This window comes from Cydia fagiglandana, chromosome 16 (genome assembly GCF_963556715.1).
Source record: "Cydia fagiglandana chromosome 16, ilCydFagi1.1, whole genome shotgun sequence".
Taxonomy (NCBI): Eukaryota; Metazoa; Arthropoda; class Insecta; order Lepidoptera; family Tortricidae; genus Cydia; species Cydia fagiglandana.
This window is the reverse complement of record NC_085947.1, coordinates 14,095,448-14,112,274: the sequence shown is the minus strand read 5'-3', so window position 1 is coordinate 14,112,274 and position 16,827 is coordinate 14,095,448. Positions and strand designations below refer to the sequence as shown.

Below are 16,827 nucleotides of genomic sequence, written 5' to 3'. Positions count from 1 at the left end.
TGATTTGATTGACTCTAACTACATTCATTAATTCTGTTCAATCAACATAAAAATATAATTATCTTAGCAAACGTTGTACACTGTTGGCGAACAATTTTCATAATAATTGTGACTCAAAATGTTCGCATGTCATGCCGAATATTCGGTCGCCGAATATTCGGTATTCGGCCGAGAGAGGGGCCGAATATTCGGTATTCGGTATTCGGCCAAATTCACTATTCGGGGCATCTCTAATGTCGAGTACTTGAAAAATTTACTTAAGAGCTACCCCACACTAGCGTCTTTTGGGCGTCGGTGTCTAGTCATCGCTATGGAAAATGACGTCACTGCGCAGTTGCGCCAACGTTGTGTCGAGCAGCGTCCGTAGAGTTATCATTCTGATGTCAGTGTACGTTCGACTTGGCCTTTTACACGTCATAAGGGCGCGTCTACACAACCACATTCAAAAGCCACTTGCTAAAAGCATGGCGTCCCGATATCGAGTTATGGCGCGCAAATACAAACAATAAGTGGCTAAGTGCTTCCATTACTACGCCAATATCTACGCCGCGTAATACGATAAGACAATAGGGGAACCTTGTTTAAATTTATTAAGGGAGCCATTGCAGAATAATACCTCATTTTCAGTAAAAATTTAAGCATGAGCAATCAAAATGGAATTAAAAAATAAACATTTTCACCCAACTGTGGCATAATTAAAAGGAAGCGTTTTGATTTTTAACATTATTTATTTATTTGAATTTGTACCTTGTCAAAGTGACAATCAATGTGAAAGTTACTAGAGATCTCATACTATTGTCACTGTGACAAAGTACAAAATGGTAGGAAATTGAATTATTTGACTGTACCTATGAAAGTATGTCTGGTGTTGGTGGTGTCTATGGACGGCGGCAATCGCTTATCCTCTATCCGCCCATACGTCAAACATTGCCAAGCAAAATGAAATTTTATTTTGTCAACACAAAGTTCAAATTAGAATGGAACAGGAGACCTTTTTATACAGGGATGTGAAACAGAGGGACTTGTTCACAAGTGAATGTCATAAGCGATTAAGTAGCATAGATCTTCCTGCGTGTTTCCATGAATGTGCTTTTGCAAATAAATTATGTACAAATTATGAGCATAAGGCTGCTATCGATAACTTGTATATGAATATCATAGAAGCCTTGAGACGTTCGGCTGTAATTAGTAGCTCTAATACGAAGTGTAATAAAAATAAAGTTGTTATAGGTTGGAATAAACATGTCCGCGAGGCTCACGGGGAGGCCAGACGTATGTTTAAGGCATGGGTGTGGTACAATAGACCTAGTTCGGGTCCAGTATACGAGTCCATGATCGAGAGCAGAAAGTTGTTTAAATCCCGATTGAAATGGTGCCAAAAAAACCAGGATCAAATTAAGCTTGATAGGATGGCATCATTTCACTCTAAAAAAGACTTTAAGCAATTTTGGAAGTGTACGAATAGAATGAATACTAAACCTGGTCGTCCCGCGAGTGTCGATGGTATAAGTGACCCCAAACAGATTGCTGAACTTTTTAAAAATCAATTTTTGGTTCGCTCACCACTAGGACCATCACATGCAGGGTGCGAGGCTGAGACCATTACGATCGGGACTAAAATAACCGCCGAGGAGGTCACTAAAACGATAAAGAAAATGTCTGGAGGCAAATCCCCGGGTCACGATGGTCTCAGCATCGAACACCTGCAATGTGCGGGCCCACACCTACCTCGAGTGCTGGCAATGTTATATACATTATGTCTGGGGCATTCGTATTTACCGGCCGAACTAATGAAAACCGTTGTTGTTCCGATTGTTAAAAACAAGACTGGAGATACGTCGGACAAGACCAACTACAGGCCAATTTCACTTGCCACTGTTGTTGCAAAAATACTTGACAGTCTGCTTGATACACAACTAGATAAGTATATACAGCTGCACGACAATCAGTTCGGGTTTAGGCCCGGATTGTCGACTGAAAGTGCTATATTGTGTTTAAAGCAGACTGTTAGGTATTATACTGATAGAGACACACCTGTTTACGCATGCTTTCTCGACCTGTCGAGGGCTTTTGACCTGGTCTGTTATGATATACTATGGAGAAAGCTTGAGGAGATGGAGGTACCTCCAGATCTTATATCCATTTTCAAATTTTGGTACACAAGACAGGTCAATAGCGTTCGATGGGCGGGAGCGTTGTCGGAACCGTATAGTTTGGAGTGCGGGGTAAGGCAGGGAGGGCTAACCTCCCCGAAGCTCTTCAATCTATACGTAAATGGACTTATTGCCGAGCTCAGCAGCACACATGTCGGTTGCCATGTGCAGGGCGTTTGCATTAACAACATTAGCTACGCGGACGACATGGTGCTGTTGAGCGCGTCACCCTGTGGTCTCGCGAGGCTTATAACGGTCTGCGAGCAGTACGCTGCCGCACACGGTCTTAAATACAACTCTGTAAAGAGCGAAATGATGGTGTTTGGAGTCAGAGGTAAATGTCCATCAACAGTCCCAGTATTACAACTAAACAATAACCCGCTTAAGTTGGTAGACAATTTTAAATACCTGGGACATATGATTACCTCTGACCTCAAGGACGGTTCCGACGTCGAAAGGGAGCGCAGGGCACTGGCTGTAAGGGCGAACATGATTGCCCGCAGGTTTGCGTGTAGCTCACCGGCAGTAAAGATTACGTTGTTCCGAGCTTTTTGTACATCTTTTTACACCAGCAGTCTGTGGGTGAACTACACGCAAAAACAGTACAGTGCCCTGCGCGTACAGTATAATAATGCGTTTAGGGTGCTGATGGGGCTCCCTCGCTACTGCAGCGCGTCAACAATGTTTGCGGAGGCGCGCGTGGATAGTTTTGCTGCCATTATGCGCAAAAGAGCCACTTCATTGTTATGCAGAGTGAGGAACAGCACCAACAGCATCCTAGCCATGTATGCAGATAGGTTTGATGGGGCCTACCTGAACCACTGTGGTGCACTCCACATGTGCTTAAATTAAAATTAATTAATTTATATTATTATGTAAATATATATGTAATAGATAGTCAATAAGTTGTGTGTGTATACCTACTAACATTAGTTGTAAGATTAAAATGTGTCACTAACGAAATTGATCCTTTGTTGGTCTTAAATAAATCTAATTTAATTTAATTTAATTTATTTAATTTATAGGTCTCTGGGCGGCTAGAGGTTATCATTAGAACAGAATCTGTGGGGTAGTCCCCACACTAGCGTCTTATGAGCGTCGGCGTCTACAACGCATGGAAAATGGCGTTGCTGCGTTGCTGCGCAGTTTTTTTATGATATAGGAGGCAAATGAGCAGACAGATCACCTGGAAAATGTGTCGACCCACATCAATTTTGCAATAAGATGTCAACTCAAAATATTGACGCTTAAAGTTGACATTTTATTGCAAAATTAATGTGGTTGACACATTTTTGCTAAGCACCATCCAGATAAGAACCATCTTATGACGCAAATTTGTCGTCAGATCTTAGGAAAGACTCTTTTACTAGATCGTTTATAAAACAATCATAACAAAGCAGGTAACAAGGTAATCCGCAGTCCCCATGCAATCAAACTTTAGGCAAATCCACTAAAACTCCTATTAGTTTGTGAACAACTCAAAAATATATCCCTCACCACCTTCCGAAATAATTCCATAAGATTTCACTCACTTCCAAAACGTCACATGTCTATAAGGAAACCATATTTGATGTAACCTTCTTACCAAACTACGTTGTACAAACTTTCGAATCAGCAAAGTTGAAATCTTTCAGAGACAAAGGAAATTCCATCTTATGTGAAGCGCTTTAGGTTTTATTCAGGTTGTTTAATACTTGGAGATAATTAAGAACGTTATGCTCGACGTGCTTGGGAATAATTCTGTTTCTGTCCCCTGTTAAAAAGGACGTAACAGCCATGTAATGTCATTGAATATACACCTTTATGTGTAAGCCGGAATTGGGGTAATATCAAAGTTTTCGTCTAACGCATTGGGATTTCTTTGTAATGTTAGTTCATCTTCTGAAGCGAGGGCTGTTTTAAAACTTTATGTGACATGAAAATGCTATTTGTGAGTTGAGTTATAAATAAATGTTATTTTTTCTTCTAAACGAGGAATTACTGAAGTCTCTTTTCGTTAAACAGACTGGTGTCTCATGTTGTAACCGCTCTATGTCGCGGTACCTTTATACGAGTTAAACCAAAAATGGGTTAGAATTGCTTGTTTCGTCGTGTAATACAGTCATTATATGTTTTGAGACAAACAAATTAATATAGTTTTCAAACCTGTGTGACGTGATACGTCTAGGTGTACTGTTTAAAATGCACCACTCTCCCCCCCCCTCCACCTGACGCTCGACCCCCCCCCCACCTTGAAATGTGTCCCCGTTGGTAGTTTTTTGGCATTCTCACGAAAACTATAATAGATATCAAAAAAGTGTCAAGGACAGAATTAATCCTCATTAAATTTAGAACAAAAATGGTCTTATGTGTTTTATTATAAGTTGGACGGTATTCAAGCTATAAGTACTTGTATAACCTTAAAATAACAAAATAACCATACTAGTATGACGAAATGCAGAATATCTTCAAAACGGCTAGACCGATTTTAATAAAATATACCTAAAAAATCACCGCAGTGAAGCCAGCTATCAAACAAAAGAAACTACATCAAAATCGGTTCATCCGTTTCGGCGTTACGAAGTCACAGGTAAACACAGAAATACAAATTTTTTTCAACTGCACCCAATAATTTTGTAAACCGATTAATTTTGATCAATTATTTTAATGGGATCATGTCCCTTGAAGTTTTAGCTTTACGAAAAGTTAAAAAACATGGAAAACGGCCCAGTATTTTTCAAATTATCGGCATTTTCCCGATTTGTGAGTGGTTTCGTGTTATCACGCGCACGAGTTGCCCTTGACCCCTATAAAACGGGGGGTAGGGGAGGGGTTGTTATCAGTCACTTATCAGAAGTTGACCGGTACACATATCCGCATATTTTCCCGTAAAGAAGACCTGTGAAAAATGGAAACCACTGAAGCTGAAGTCCGCCAAGTCGTCCAGCTCAGCTCCTGCAAGAGGGGCGTAGCCAACGTTCAGTAGCCGCCACGCTGAATTTAAGTCAATCTACAGTTTGGAGAGTTTACCAGAGGTTCCAACGGACTGGATCCTTTACTTCAAGACCAAGAAGCGGCCGCAAAAAGTGTACATCAGAGAGGGACGACCGCTTCATTGTCACAACATCTCTCCGAGATCGACACCTGACAAGCGTTGCCATCCAACAGCGTCTGCGTGAGATACGAGGAGTGGCTGCCAGTGAGTGGACAATAAGAAGAAGACTTAAGAAAGCGAACTTGACGCCCAGGAGGCCTGCAACGGGGCCCAGATTGCTGGCGCGACACCGTACAGCCCGAAGAGAGTTTGCAGAAAATCATATGGACTGGACCATTGAGCAATGGACCCCAGTTCTCTTCTCGGACGTGTGCAGAATATGCTTGAATGGATGTGACCGAAGAGGAAGAGTCTACAGAAGGCCAGAAGAACGGTTCGCCCAATGTTGCTACTCCGAAAGGGTCGCCTATCGCGGTGGATCCGTGATGTTCTGGGACGACGTTTCCTACGACGCGCGAACAGAGCTGGTTTTCGTGCCTGGCGGGGGCCGTGGCGCGACTTTCGGAGAAGCAACATTGGGCGAACCGTTCTTCTGGCCTTCTGTAGACTCTTCCTCTTCGGTCACATCCATTCAAGCATATTCTGCACACGTCCGAGAAGAGAACTGCGGTCCATTGCTCAATGGTCCAGTCCATATGATTTTCTGCAAACTCTCTTCGGGCTGTACGGTGTCGCGCCAGCAATCTGGGCCCCGTTGCAGGCCTCCTGGGTGTCAAGTTCGCTTTCTTAAGTCTTCTTCTTATTGTCCACTGACTGGCAGCCACTCCTCGTATCTCACGCAGACGCTGCTGGATGGCAACGCTTGTCAGGTGTCGATCTCGGAGAGATGTTGTGACAATGAAGCGGTCGTCCCTCTCTGATGTACACTTTTTGCGGCCGCTTCTTGGTCTTGAAGTAAAGGATCCAGTTCGTTGGAACCTCTGGTAAACTCTGCAAACTGTAGATTGACTTAAATTCAGCGTGGCGGCTACTGAACGTTGGCTACGCCCCTCTTGCAGGAGCTGAGCTGGACGACTTGGCGGACTTCAGCTTCAGTGGTTTCCATTTTTCACAGGTCTTCTTTACGGGAAAATATGCGGATATGTGTACCGGTCAACTTCTGATAAGTGACTGATAACAACCCCTCCCCTACCCCCCGTTTTATAGGGGTCAAGGGCAACTCGTGCGCGTGATAACACGAAACCACTCACAAATCGGGAAAATGCCGATAATTTGAAAAATACTGGGCCGTTTTCCATGTTTTTTAACTTTTCGTAAAGCTAAAACTTCAAGGGACATGATCCCATTAAAATAATTGATCAAAATTAATCGGTTTACAAAATTATTGGGTGCAGTTGAAAAAAATTTGTATTTCTGTGTTTACCTGTGACTTCGTAACGCCGAAACGGATGAACCGATTTTGATGTAGTTTCTTTTGTTTGATAGCTGGCTTCACTGCGGTGATTTTTTAGGTATATTTTATTAAAATCGGTCTAGCCGTTTTGAAGATATTCTGCATTTCGTCATACTAGTATGGTTATTTTGTTATTTTAAGGTTATACAAGTACTTATAGCTTGAATACCGTCCAACTTATAATAAAACACATAAGACCATTTTTGTTCTAAATTTAATGAGGATTAATTCTGTCCTTGACACTTTTTTGATATCTATTATAGTTTTCGTGAGAATGCCAAAAAACTACCAACGGGGACACATTTCAAGGTGGGGGGGGGGGGGGTCGAGCGTCAGGTGGAGGGGGGGGGGAGAGTGGTGAATTTTAAACAGTACACCTAGATGTATCACGTCACACAGGTTTGAAAACTATATTAATTTGTTTCATTTTCCCATACATTGATTACATAGAATGACTCAATTACAGGGCCGCCTCCTTGATTTCCTTATACGACATACAGCTACTTTTTCTTTTATTTGTGTTATGTAGCTTATCCAATATTATACTGATATTTCATATCAGTTACTCTTATTTAATCTAATATAGCTTTTAAGTTAATGTATCTAACCGTATATGGACTTCTGGGTCTGAAATAAAAATATATTTAATTTTAATTTTATTTCTTACTTCATTGCCTCGCAGCACTTGACTTGACCCTTTAAATCACACTCGAGAAATAATTCCTAATGAGCAATGTGCCTCCCTTGGTAATTATATTGTCATGGAATATTTCCATGACAATATAATTAATACTTAATTAAACTAGAATTCAAATATCAAATCAGATTTCTCTATAAGTACCTACTTTATTTTAACAAAAATTTTAAACGGGTATGTGTACCTATATTCTCACTATAAACCTGAATTTAATGTAAAATTTGACTGACACGTGTAAACCTAATTCAAATTCAAATTTATACAGAGTTTACAACTACTTCCCGCTTTCGCTTTATTCGACACACATTCGCTAATGCGTCAGAAAATTCAGCGATGCGAAATTATTTTAGACTACCCCACTTTCGTTCAAAGTTTAAGGTGTTAGTTGGGTCTTGTAATACCGTACTTATCTTTATATAACAATAAAAATTAAGTGAAATATTGTAATAAATACGCATTACCAAAACAGTAGTATCTATCTAGATTTAATCATCATAATCTAACTAGATTTAATGATTATAATGACATTTATAAATAATAATAATATATGATTGTGTTCGGTTTGAAACACTTATAGGTAATATATCTTTTTTCTGATAAAAGTTACAGGTTATGGGGTAATTTTGGAAATCTTTGAGTATATGACGATAATACTACCAGTGGCAACTTTGCTCGTACGAATAGGACACAATTTTGCAGAGAAGTGTGTTTTGACCACTGAGCGACAGGGCACAACTAGGTATATAGCAATTGGAACACTGTTGCCAGCACTAAATATAATCTGAATTACGGAGGACTTTTCGTTTTACCCCTATTTCCAACTTACCCCAACTCACCCCAACTCACCCTATATACATGTAACTATATAGAAATTCACGCGTACATACGTGTTTAAATTGTATTTTTCTTAATTACTCGTAATGCATGTTAATTATAAGATGTAATAATGTTTTGAAAGGATGTGTCCCGCCGAGTTTGTTGCCGGTCCCATATTGGGATACCCTCCTCCAATTGAGGGGGGATTTAAATCTTCTCGGGGCAGAGGTGTACGGTTGAAGCCGGTAAAGGTTTATTTGACGTTCATAAGCGCATTGTAATATGCCTACTTGAATAAACTATTTTTTATCTTTATCTTTATGTACATACACCTATATGTTCATACGTGTGGTTTCCTTTATATGACAAACGAAAACGCAAAGGCACTTCCACGAAATTAATTTCCGGGCTTATGTACCAAAACAAGTCGATAAGTACCTACCCTTCCGATCTAAGCAAGGCACTAACATAATAAGGCCCGGGAAGATAACTTAAGGAGATTGCAAGGAGTCAGAACCCTGTCAAAACCTGTACATTTAAGTTAGGGAACTGTTAATACCACCTTTCCATAAACAGATTGTGAGCGGTTAACAAGACCTTTTGAGTTTGGTCGGGAAGAGAAAATACAGTAGGACGCGCTTGTATATTTTATTAAAACTTGTTGTCACAAGCTGATAAGAAAGGAAGTAATAGTACCTAGCGCCTGTCGTTACCTCTATTGTCTTTGTTTATGTTATTGTACTTCTTCTTCTTTATATTTAAGAGCTGTGCTCTTGTCGGTGGAGCAATCTCCAACTCGTCCGATCCTCTGCCAACTCCTTAACCTTCTGATATGACACGACCTGGACTTTTTCTTTTATTTGGTTAAAGTAATTGGTTCTTGGTCTTCCTCTTCCTCTCTTTACCTCTATTTTTCCTTCTATGATGTTCTTTAGGAACATGTCGTGTCGTAGCAGATGTCCAATTAGTACTCCTCTTCTATTTTCTATTGTCTTTATTATGTTTCTTTTCTCGTTAATCCTATCCAGAACCCTATCATTTGATATTTTTTCCGTCCAATTGTTATTATACATTTATTGTACATTTATTGTAAACTACGTGTATGTGAGGTATGCAATAAAGAGTATTGTATTGTATTGTATTGTATTATATTGTATTGTACATTCGGTACAAGTGCACGTATTGTCCTTAATCCCGCCCTAGGGTGGTAAAGTAGCCCCATAATAATATGTACTGTAAATATTATTTACGTGCATACGAAAACCTTAGATGCCTGCTCGAAAAACAAATACAAACTTAAATCTCACATTAATTTGTGTAATGAAATGCGCGCGCCGTAGAATGTAGGTTAAGTACTCAAATATAATGTTAAATAAAACGTATTCTCACCAAAGCAGATAACACATTTAACTCAGGATATTCAGAACAGAATTACTAGCTGTTCAAACAGCTGGAATAAATTTAAATAGGTATTGCATAATCGTGGTTGCTAACTAATTAATTATTATTCATTTCATTACCAAACGTAGTTTACATTGTGAAACGTTAGTTAGGTATTTGCTCGCATGATATACTGTTCATGTTAGTTTTAGGACCTAGTTTAACTTTTCCTCGGAAATATGTAGTAACGTAAACATGTACAAAGAGTAAAAAAATGTGTGGTTTTTAATCATAAACAAAGTCTGATACGACTAGAAAGAAGTAAATAGTAAAAAAGTGCCTTTTTGTATTTTTTATACCTACATTAAATTATTATTTGTCGTTTAAAACAAAGCGTTTATCCAAAAATAAAAGAACTTGATGCCATAGGGCATTTTCAGGTAGCTATTATTCTCCAAAGATCATCCGATAATCTGAAAACGCTCAAAGTTTCGTAGCCTTCATTTTTAGGGTTCCGTACCCAAAGGGTAAAACGGGACCCTATTACTAAGACTTCGCTGTCCGTCCGTCCGTCCGTCCGTCTGTCACCAGGCTGTATCTCACGAACCGTGATAGCTAGATAGTTGAAATTTTCACAGATGATGTATTTCTGTTGCCGCTATAACAACAAATACTAAAAACAGAATAAAATAAAGATTTAAATGGGGCTCCCATACAACAAACGTGATTTTTGACCAAAGTTAAGCAACGTCGGGAGTGGTCAGTACTTGGATGGGTGACCGTTTTTTTTTGTTTTGTTTTTTGCATTATGGTACGGAACCCTTCGTGCGCGAGTCCGACTCGCACTTGCCCGGTTTTTTTTTAAACATCTCCCATTCTATCGCTGTAGCAGACCCTCTGTAGGTACCTTCCTCCTTTGCACCCGTCTCTCACTGAATAATGAGACCTGCCAGTTTAGTTTCGGGTTTACAAGCAGAATTATTTATAGAACCTGTCAGTGACCTGACGTTTGAGGCGTTTTGTTGCCTATTTCCAGTTTAAACTGATTATCCAGCTTCAGACGAGAATATTTTAAAGTTGAGACAAGTACTTATAAAATGTGCCTCATTTTGTAGAGTTAGACCAAGAAAAAGCTGCAGCGATTTTGATAGCCCACGCAGTGCAAGTGTTACTTTAAACGTCAAACTTCTATGAAATTATGGTGTATAAATAACACTTACTATACTATCAAAATGGGTGCAGACTTTTCTTGGTCTAACTCTAGCGTTGCCTTGAATGTTATGGAAAGCGTCATTAATGCATTGGTATTATACGACTTCTGACGTCGTCATCACCTTCGTCGTGTGTAAATTATAAGTAATAACGAAATAGTGATTTAATATAATTATTTTTCCACAAGCTTTCTGTGCTAGTTTAGTGTTTAGTTAAATATTTCAAGCAAGCAGTATTTAACCCAGTTTGCTGTTTTACATTATGTGTTTGTTGAAAGAAATGTAGGTCTGTGTATGGCAGTGGGTGACAAAAAATATATTTGAAATTGCAATTGATAAAAATATTCGAAAAAGTGAACACGAGTGATTGAGGGCTGATTTACTTATATTTTTTTGTCGATTTTTTCTCTTTGGATTCGAATACAATTTTGGCTGGTTTTTGAAGAACTCCTTAATCTGGGCGGATACGAAATTACCACTTGTCAAGAAAAAATGTATATATTTATATGAAAATCCGTTGAGTTACGAAAATAAAATCATAGTTTTTGTAATAGTTTTTATTTTTATTGCCCTTATATTATGCAGAATAGGGAACTCTACTTATCCACAAAATTTTATCGAAATCTGAAGAAAAAACAACCAACAAAAAATATAAAAAACCGCTCAAATGTTTGAACTAAAGCAACTAAATGAGAAAAACAAATAGGTAAGTACGTCACTAAAAGACTAACACATAATTTTCAATTATGTAAATAGATAGAGACCTCCGTAGGTACCTTTAAAATAATGTTGTACCATTTCTAGGCTGCTTCAATTATTGTTATGTAAGAAAATTGACTAGCAATTTAAGACAATTTGAGTGTTGAATTTGTTTGAAGTCTAGGGAATTCGCCGACTGAATCGTTTATATAATTGAGGGAAAGTTATTATAGATTGTTAGTAATGGTAGGCTGGGGGTCGTTAGGTAGAAATTGGCTAGTGTTGAGACTGTTGAGTCAACTGCTAGTAAAATAAGAATAAAGTTAAATTTAATTTTTAAATTATACGATCTGTATGCACTCTATAGCAAAACTTGCATTTGAATTTGATTGTTCTGGATTCGAATCTCAGCGAAGATTTTATTTATTAGTTACATTTGCATCTAAATGTATACTTATTTTCTTTATAAGCCAATGTTCCAAAAATATATATACACGACTTTAAGACACGGACTTTAAGAGGTAAGTAACTATAATAAGTTGCAAAACAACATATACCTAACGTCAAAAAATGCCACTTACTAAAAACACTATCGCCAGAACGTTTTAATAACTTTATCCATTAAACACTCGGCCGGGCGCCCTGCCAAGCTATCGCTGTCAGCTCTGTAAACACTGAACACCTTGACAGGCAAGTGCACGGACTTCCTAACTTAAATGGTTACATAAATACTGCGCTTTTATAGGCAACAGCAGTTAGGCCATTTTATTAAGGCCCACTTGGACTATACCACTAACCCGGGGTTAACCGAATAAACTTGGAGTTACCATGGTTATCAGTACAATTTGACACTAGGTTAACGGCTTAATCGCTTAACCCTGGGTTAGTGGGAAGGTGCAAATAGGCCTAAAAACAACATATACCTAACATGTTGTCACAAATTGCCTCTTACTTAAAACACTATAACGTTTTAATAACTTTATCCATTAAACACTCGGCCGGGCGCCCTGCCAAGCTATCGCTGTCAGCTCTGTAAACACTGAACACCTTGACAGGCAAGTGCATGGACTTCCTAACTTAAATAGTTACATAAATACTGCATTTTTATAGCCAACAGCAGTTTAGCCATTTTATCAAAAGTTGTACAAACTTTAGTAGTAGTAGTAAAACACTTTATTGTACAAAAATACAAACAAAACAGGAAAAATAACATTTGTCATTAGTACAAAGGCGACTTATCCCTGGGATCTCTTCCAGTTAACCTTTAACTTTTTTTAAACTTTTTTCAAATCCGAGATTCAATTCTGCACCATTCGTCTGGTTTTCCGTTCGTCTAGTCGGTCTCCGTTCGTCCATTTCTCAGTTCATCAATATCATGGTTCGTCAGTTGCTCCATAAATACTGCACTTTTATAGCCAACAGCAGTTGAGCCATTTTATCAAAAGTTGTACAAACTTTTTCAAATCCAAGAATCAATTTTGCACCTTTCGTCCGGTTCTCCGTTCGTCTAGTCGGTCTCCGTTCGTCCATTTCTCAGTCCGTCAATATCATGGTTCGTTAGTTACTCCGTTCGTCTAATTCCCATTTCGTCAATTGCTCAGATAGCCCTATTGGTGTACCCTTGTTTTGCCGACAATCTTTTCATCGAATATTATTTCATCGACAACGATTCATCGAAACGTTAGTACTAGTAATATTGTTTGGCGTTATTTTGTTTCATATACTATTTATTTCAATTTTTCTTACTGCGTAGAAATACTATTCATCGAATATTACTTGATCGCTGATTCGTTTCAAATTATTTTAATTGGCACAACTACTAAACAATGCAATTCATTTGTTCGACGTATTACTTTAATACATTTTTCTGTTGTAACAATTTTAGGTTTCGGTTAGGTTAGAACTGCGACCCCACACAGAAACGAACGGCTATCAAAGTCATTTTAGGTTAGGTTAGAACTGCGACCCCACACAGAAACGAACGGCTTTAAAAGTAGGTTTAGGTTAGGTTAGAACTGCGACCCCACACAGAAACGAACGGCTTTCAAAGTGGGTTTAGGTTAGGTTTGAACTGCCACCCCACACAGAAACGAACGGCTTTCAAAGTAGGTTTAGGTTAGGTTAGAACTGCGACCCCACACAGAAAATAACGGCTTTCAAAGTAGGTTTAGGTTAGGTTAGAACTGCGACTCCACACATAAACGAACGGCTTTCAAAGTGGGTTTAGGTTAGGTTAGAACTGCGACCCCACACAGAAAAGAATGGCTTTTAAAGTAGGTTTAGGTTAGGTTAGAACTGCAACCCCACACAAAACGAACGGCTTTCAAAGTAGGTTTAGGTTAGGTTAGAACTGCGACCCCAAACAGAAACGAACGGCTATCAAAGTCAAATATTACATATTGTAATAATTTTATGCGTAATCAATTTTATTAAATGCAATCCAAAATGAAATAAGAAAACCCGTAAAGAAATACCACGATATAAACTATATACGAAATAACTCGAGTGCCAATTAAAAGTCCCAGATTTAAATTTACTAGTATCAATTCTTCGACGCAGTGACTTGTCGATGAAATGAAAATACTTGAAACGTTGTCTTCGAAATAACATTCGATGAAATGTCTGTCGGCAATTCGAAGGTAAACCAGCCCTATTACTCGTTCGTCTAGTCAGTCTCCGTTCGTCCGTTTCCCAGTAAGCATGTCAACTTTCTGAGTCGTCAATGTTCACTTCTTCAAGGGTTGAAATATCAGAAAATCTTCTTACAATATTCTAAAAATTAAATTTACACAATTGAAGGTCGCACTTTTATACATTTTTTGCTTACAGATTTAACTAAAATCCTCCTTACTAAACGCAAAATACCCAGCTCTCACTTTACACCGTTGACATCACTTTTATTAAAAAGATCACCGTAGGTAGTGAAATTTCACTTCGGAATGCTTTTTAAAATGACATCTAAGCATACAATACGACACTCTGCGGAACACGATATCGCCGGGTTATATGATCGTTCGAGCTCAATCCATTGAACACCTCCTATTAGTTTCCGCATTTCCATTCACTACCACTATTGTAACCGGCTAACTAGAGCGGTAGTAAAATGAAACTAGGTTGTTATAAGTAAAATAATATAATCATAAATACATATGTGACGTTCTACGGCAAAAGGTACCTAATGGCGGCTGGCGCTTACGTCACATAGCGCCGCAATAATATTGGAGCGGCGTTAATAATAGCGTAAGCGCCAACCGCCATAAGGTACCTTTACCTGTAGGACGTCACATATATGTACAATAAAATTATCGAATGGTAGGTATCCGTTAGTACTCGGGGTTTAAGCCTAAGCCCATAAATTAACGTCACTGGCCTTAATGCAGGTTTATCATGTCGCTGGTTTCCTCACGTGCCCTCAATGTGCGCGAGGGTTCACCTCGAAGATCGGCTATGTCAGCCATATTCGGGCGTCGACCTAACTAGGAGTCAAAGTGGTCGCCATAGTCGAAATCGGCCGGAAGGATCATCATCATAATTAGTTTCCGCATTATCAAATTGTACCAATATACCTATCCTCCTGACGATTGGGTATAAAAATTTGCTAGCTAAAATTTAACTCCGATAGGTACCTACCTATCGACTCTTTATCAGTTTGACAGAGTCCTCAATTAGGTAATTGAGGCCTATGTACTCTTACGCTACGTCTTACGTAGGCGAACAACGCGCGAACGCGGCGCGGCGCGGCGCGGCGAAAGCGGCCGCCGCCGCGCCGCGCCGCGCCGCGCCGCGCCGCCTGACATTCGCGTGCAAATCGCGCCGCACCGCGTTCGCAACGAGATCGCTTACGTAGGACACTTCTATGGGCATCAAAGGATTGATTTCGCCGCGCCGCGCCGCGCCGCGTTCGCGCGTTGTTCGCCTACGTAAGACGTAGCGTTACTACGTGTTTGACGCTGGTCGTCGGGAGGCTATAGCTCACTACATATAAATGTTACATTTGGATGGCATCGGCAGCATTACCTACTATTTAATTGCAGCTTTACCGCTGCACAGTGAACTTCCTTAAAAAGTTGCGTTGCTGCCATTGCCACATTACTATATGGCGTTTCCAACACTAAATTTGTCAGGAATTATTTCAAGAAGATTATAAGTGACATCGCCCGCGTTAAAACTGCAGCAGTGCCTAAATCACCCACAATGACGCTGCTGCAGTCACCATCCGAATGTAACCTTAAATCTCTTATAAAAACTGTATCGTAAGCCTTGCTCTTAGGTACACATTTGTATTTTATGTGTACCTAGTTTTACTGGTAAATGTACTTTATGGCGGTCGGCGCTTACGCTGTTATTAACGACACTCCAAACTAATGCGAAGCTATAGGGCATATATCAAGTATGCCATAATATTACTTTGGCATACTTGATCTTAGAAAAGCGGACAAGCTATACCTTTCCTGTTGGAACCAAGGTCACATAACTTAATATATTTCTTCCTTACTCGTACATAGGTCAAATGTCGTCAAATGCATCAAAACTGTAATAAAAATAAACCAAAGCTTGAAATGATAAAAAAAATAGTTTTGTATGCGGTATCTGGTGGATCTTGGCTTCGAACGAAACTCACTTATGATGGTATTTCAAGTCCACAACTTTAGCACTTAACGTCAGCTGCTAGCTCTTAAAGATTTGAGGCAATAACTACCAGTTTATAAGACGACTTCGGTGTACAAATACATTTTTTGAAAACATTATTGAGGTTTGCTTTTAAGTTTCATAAAATAAACTTTTTATTTAAACTTTTAATAAACTTTTTGAAGTAGGCTGGTTGGAATAAAACCTTTTCTAATCGAACTTCTTGCTCGGTTATTGCACACAAATAAACTTTTTATTTAAACTTTTAATAAACTTTTTGAAGTAGGCTGGTTGGAATAAAACCTTTTCTAATCGAACTTCTTGCTCGGTTATTGCACTAAATTTAAATGGTTGTATGATTATAATTCACGTGAGTGCAACCGTTGTTATCTAAATAATTTACTTTTATTGTTGTACGTGCGAGTGCCTAGGACCCACAGATGTCTAGATACTCAATAATGTACGTGAAAGGACTGCAGAGCACCAATTTGCGTGAATGCCCAATAAATAAATCAAGCAATAATGACTGCCTGAAACTGCAGCCTTAAATAAATAATCAGATTTACGTATTCTGCGGCAATTTTGGGGACGTTGATGTTAAAAACTCGATCGTTTCCGGGTTGTGATTTATAGCGATGATTCAGGTGACGTGAGCAGGGCCAACCCAACATATTATACTGTAAATACTCGTATATAAAAGTAAATGATAAATCATTCACCATCATATTTAATAAATATAAATAAATACATTTTCACACTTGCGTGAGATCATCATCTCAGCCATAAGACGTCTACTGCTGAACATAGGCCTCCCC

At 39.0% G+C, this 16,827-nt stretch overlaps 2 protein-coding genes across 2 annotated transcripts in view; one reads left to right on the top strand and one right to left on the bottom strand.

The window, feature by feature from the left end:
* LOC134672124 (hemicentin-1-like) overlaps nt 1-16,827 on the bottom strand; it is a 504,766-nt gene that overhangs the window by 464,198 nt on the left and 23,741 nt on the right. The gene's annotated exons all lie outside the window — the stretch shown is intronic.
* On the top strand, nt 2,361-3,005 carry LOC134672240 (uncharacterized). Its single transcript, XM_063530141.1, has one exon. The coding sequence runs from the start codon at nt 2,361-2,363 to the stop codon at nt 3,003-3,005; it is 645 nt and encodes a 214-aa protein (XP_063386211.1).